At 36.9% G+C, this 4,737-nt stretch overlaps 1 protein-coding gene across 1 annotated transcript in view; it reads left to right on the forward strand.

Moving 5' to 3' along the window:
* Nucleotides 1–4,737, forward strand: part of ABCE1 (ATP binding cassette subfamily E member 1) — a 34,872-nt gene that overhangs the window by 12,239 nt on the left and 17,896 nt on the right. The window contains exons 6-7 of the mRNA XM_037740740.1: nucleotides 297–436; nucleotides 1,316–1,405. Coding sequence (XP_037596668.1) covers nucleotides 297–436; nucleotides 1,316–1,405 — 230 coding nt within the window. The remainder of the gene's footprint in view (nucleotides 1–296; nucleotides 437–1,315; nucleotides 1,406–4,737) is intronic.

Here is a 4,737-nt window from a genome sequence, read left to right on the forward strand (position 1 = left end):
GGGGTTTCACCATGTTGACCAGGATGGTCTCGATCTCTTGACCTCGTGATCCACCCGCCTCGGCCTCCCAAAGTGCTGGGATTACAGGCTTGAGCCACTGCGCCCGGCCTTTGTGTATGTATTTTAATAGGCCCCAAACCTAAGTGATGAAAGCATGCATCTTTATGTGGATTACTGAAATAAATGGGAAAATTTCTGGTAATTGTTGTATTTACTTTAAACAGTTTTCAACTGAAATAGTATTCAAACTTCAAATGATGACATGCAATATACATTTTAACTGGAAGAGGTGAAATACAATTTATGACATTGAGCACAATGCCTCTGTGTTCTTTGTAGATTTAACCCACCTAAAAGAACGAAATGTTGAAGATCTTTCAGGAGGAGAGCTGCAGAGATTTGCTTGTGCTGTCGTTTGCATACAGAAAGCTGATATGTAGGTTACTTTACAATTTTTGTTTATCTTCATTTGTATTGTAGAGTTTTCCATTGTAATGCTGCTAATAGAGAAATGGTTTTGAGAGAAATTCATAGAAGTGTTATCTAAGGCCCTAATTTTGAGGTACAATGTTGAAGCAGTTGTGTATCCACTACCCATTTTCCTCGTTATATTCACGGGAAAATATTTATTTAGATAGTTTATAACTGATAGGTGCCAGAACTCTTTATATAAAGTCAGTTGTTCATTATTTAAGCCCTCTTTTTATGTGAAAAGATTTTAAGACTTAAGCTCTGCAGCCAGGCTAGCAAGCTTTTTAAATAACCTGAAGCAAAACGTGAGGTCTTTTAAACCGTCCTAGATAACTATGGCATGCCATGTGAGAGGGAGGAGAGGAAAGTTTCCTTCCTACATTCAGTGTCTCTCCTCCCTGATATTTATTGCTTATTTTTCCACATTTCTGCCCTGTCTGGTGTAGGCTAGCTCTTCTCCACAAAGTATTCTATGAATTCTTGCAATACCCTCCAAAAACCTATGCTTAAATGTAGCTGACTTAAGAGAACAGCTCTCCAAACTACTTGAGACTATATCAGAATACTTTTCATGAGAAGTTACCAATTTGTCAGTTAGCCTAACCTGGTAGACCCTCACCAAACTTGTTGTGAAGTCTTTCTGTAAGTTTTTCCTTATACTTCTGAACAGAATACAGAAAGTTTTACCATTACAGCTGGATTCTTCATTACTATCGGAGATTTTTGTTGTGGTTAACTCAAAAGCTGTTGATACTACAGTGCTTTAAAATAATATGCAAGGTAGAATGTCTTGGATTTCAAAATTATTATATTTGCTTTTTTTTTTCTTTTTTATTTTTCACAGTTTCATGTTTGATGAGCCTTCTAGTTACTTAGATGTCAAGCAGCGTTTAAAGGCTGCTATTACTATACGATCTCTAATAAATCCAGATAGGTAAGTAGAGATCTGGCATATTACTGTGTTGTTTTGTTTGGGTATTTTTACAGATTTCTGAAGGTTAAACACTAAGATTGTCAATATCGTGTACATGTACATATTTCTTATCTTGGTTGTTTATAGCTACCACCTAAATTTACCTTTCTTTATCTAGAACAGAGGTTCTCAGTGCAAGATTCATTTTATTAACACCCCTGTTTCCAGGGATCCTAAGAATACTCGGAAATTATATGCAAAGTCTGTAACTGTATAAGAAACCAACCCTTAGCTTTTACCAGCTCCTCAAGTGGATCTTTCTCTCTCTCATTTTCACACACACTTAGAATTGGTAAGAATCACTAGAGTAATTTTGGTTGTTTAGAATCTTGCTGGGCAAAAGGAAAGAAAATTTATCATAATCTCTGGTCGTATTCAAAACTAATCATATAACCATGATTATAGGGTGCTTTTGTAGTTTGTGGAGTTTTCAAGTTCATCCTGTCATTTGATCCTCATGATAATCTTGTGAGAATCTTTAGATGATATTCCTATTTGCAGATGAAGAATTAGGTCAAAAATCTAGTTGTTTGTTCTAGGTTACAAATTTACTGTATGACAAACTGTGACCAGACCTCAGGGGTTTTTTCTGTGTGGAATTTTTGTATTATACTGCCTCTTCTTACTTAACAATTTAATAAACATCCTTTTAAGTACACTGCTTATCTTGCAAAAAAAGCGAGAGAAACCCCAAATGATCAAAAACCGAAGTATTAGAACTATAGAGGAGTGATAAGACCATATGTTGATGGTCTCTGTAATAGGTCTTGGGTTTTAACATCCACTCTTGGGCAAGAAGCAAGGTGTAGTATTGGATTTTCACACATAAAATGCCTGGACTCAAGGAACTGCTTTCTCACTAAAAGGGAAAATTAAAAGCTTGTCTGTCATTGCATGGAAATGTCAAGAAAGCATATATCTGTCATTCACTGAGCTCACTGGAAGTGCAGGGATGGCCCCCTTTCAAATCTCTGTTCGTAGTCTAGCAGCTCGCCTGGCTTTGGAATTGAAATTTATTTAACCAGTGGAATCTGTGAATCCTTCAAAATGAAAAAGTAATATTTTTAAAGCATCTGGAACTTTTATTTTATGGTACATAGCAGAAGGAACGAGCCTATATGCTCTCAACCCTGGTTGCACAGGATTCCTGTAAGTAATGCCTCATGAGCACAAGCCCAAATCTGTAAATTATAAAATTTATAAATTAGAGGAGGAAACAGTCTACAAATTAGCAGATATTATATGGCAGCAGGATTCAAGAACTTAAGGCAACATTCTAAAGGAGGCTATTAAATAATATTCAAAAGAAAATATTTAAATAAAAGGATTCAAAACCCTACGGATATAATAATACCCCCCCCAAAAAAAAAAGCAACAGGTAGATGTTCAGAACCCCAAACAAATCTAGAAATTAAAACCATAGTGGCATTACAAATTCACTGGACATGTTGGATGGGTTAGGGACAGCAGAAAAGTGCATTACAAACCTGATTGCAGAAAGCTACTAGAACACAGCAGAGAGAGAATGAATTTAAAATGTGGAAGGAAGGTTCAGAAACATGGAGAATGTATTGAGGAAACTGTTTACATATATCATAAGAGTCTGAAAAGTAAAGTCATGAAAGAATTATGGCTGAGAATTGTTCAAAATTGATATAAAATTCAGTTCCTTAGATTCAAGGAGCACAAGTTCTGTGGAGACTAAATAATCCATGTAAATACTTTGAAGTGAAACTTAGAACGTCAGTGATAAAGAGACAATCTTATTTGAGCCAAATAGAAGCCATAATTTTTACTTCAAACTTAGGCCTGAGCATTATGATAGGCTCCTTGGGGAATGCAAGTGTAAAAATGTAGTCCCAGGATTCACAGACTTCACAATGTGGTAAAGAAAAATACACACTGTGGTAAAGAAAAGCGTACATATACCATGGTCTTAAAAGGAATACACAAAGTCAGATCACTAGTTCTTAACCCAAGTCACATTTTATAAAAAGTATTTTTGTTGTTGTTGTTGTACTTTGGGTTCTAGGGTACATGTGCAGATAATGCAGGATTGTTGCATAGGTACACCCATGGCAATGTGGTTTGCTGCCTCCATCCCCCTGTCATCTATATCTGGCATTTCACCCCATGTTATCCCTCCCTGACCTCCCCACATCCTGCAGTCCCTCCCTTGCCCCCACCCAACAGACCCCAGTGTGTGATACTCCCCTTCCTGTGTCCATGTGTTCTCATTGTTCATCATTCACCTGTAAGTGAGAACATGCGGTTTTTGATTTTCTGTTCTTGTGTCAGTGTGCTGAGAATTATGGTTTCCAGATTCATCCCTGTCCCTACAAAGTACACAAACTCATGATGTTTTTGTAGCTGCATAGTATTCTGTGCTGCATATGTGCCACATTTTCCTTGTCTAGTCTATCATCGATGGACGTTTGGGTTGGTTCCAGGTCTTTGCCATTGTAAACAGTGCCACAGTGAACATATGTGTGCATGTGTCTTTATAATAGAATGATTTATAATCCTTTGGATAGATACCCAGTAATGAGATTGCTGGGTCAAATGGAATTTCTATTTCTATGTCCTTGAGGAATCGCCACACTGTCTTCCACAATGGTTGAACTAGTTTATACTCCCACCAACACTGTAAAAGTGTTCCTATTTCTCCACATCCTCTCCAGCATCTGTTGTCCCCAGATTTTTTAATGATTGCCATTCTAACTGGCGTGAGATGGTATCTCAAAGTTGTTTTTGATTTGCATTTTTCTAATAATCAGTAATGAGCATTTTTGCATATGTTTATTGGCCTCATATGTCTTCTTTTCAAAAGTGTCTGTTCATATTCTTCTCCCACTTTTGAGTGGGTTTTTTTTTTACTTGTAAATCTGTTTTAGTTCTTTGTAGACTCTGGATATTAGCCCTTTGTGAGATTGCAAAAAATTTTTTCCCATTCTGTTGGTTGCCTGTTCACTCTAATGATTCTTTCTTTTTGCTGTACAGAAGCTCTGGAGTTCAGTTAGGTCCCATTTGTCTGTTTTAGCTTTTGTTGCCAGTGCTTTTGGTGTTTTAGTCATGAAGTCCTTGACTATGTCTATGTCCTGAATGGTTTTGCCTAAGTTTTCTTCTAGGGTTTTTATGGCGTTAGGTCTTAGGTTTAAGTCTTTAATCCATCTAGAGTTAATTTTAGTGTAAGGTGTCAGGAAGGGGTCCAGTTTCTGCTTTCTGCACATGGCTAGCCAGTTTTCCCAACACCATTTATTAAACAGGGAATCCTTTCCCCATTGCTTGTTTTT

This window comes from Cebus imitator, unplaced genomic scaffold (genome assembly GCF_001604975.1).
Source record: "Cebus imitator isolate Cc_AM_T3 unplaced genomic scaffold, Cebus_imitator-1.0 Scaffold4, whole genome shotgun sequence".
Lineage (NCBI taxonomy): Eukaryota > Metazoa > Chordata > Mammalia > Primates > Cebidae > Cebus > Cebus imitator.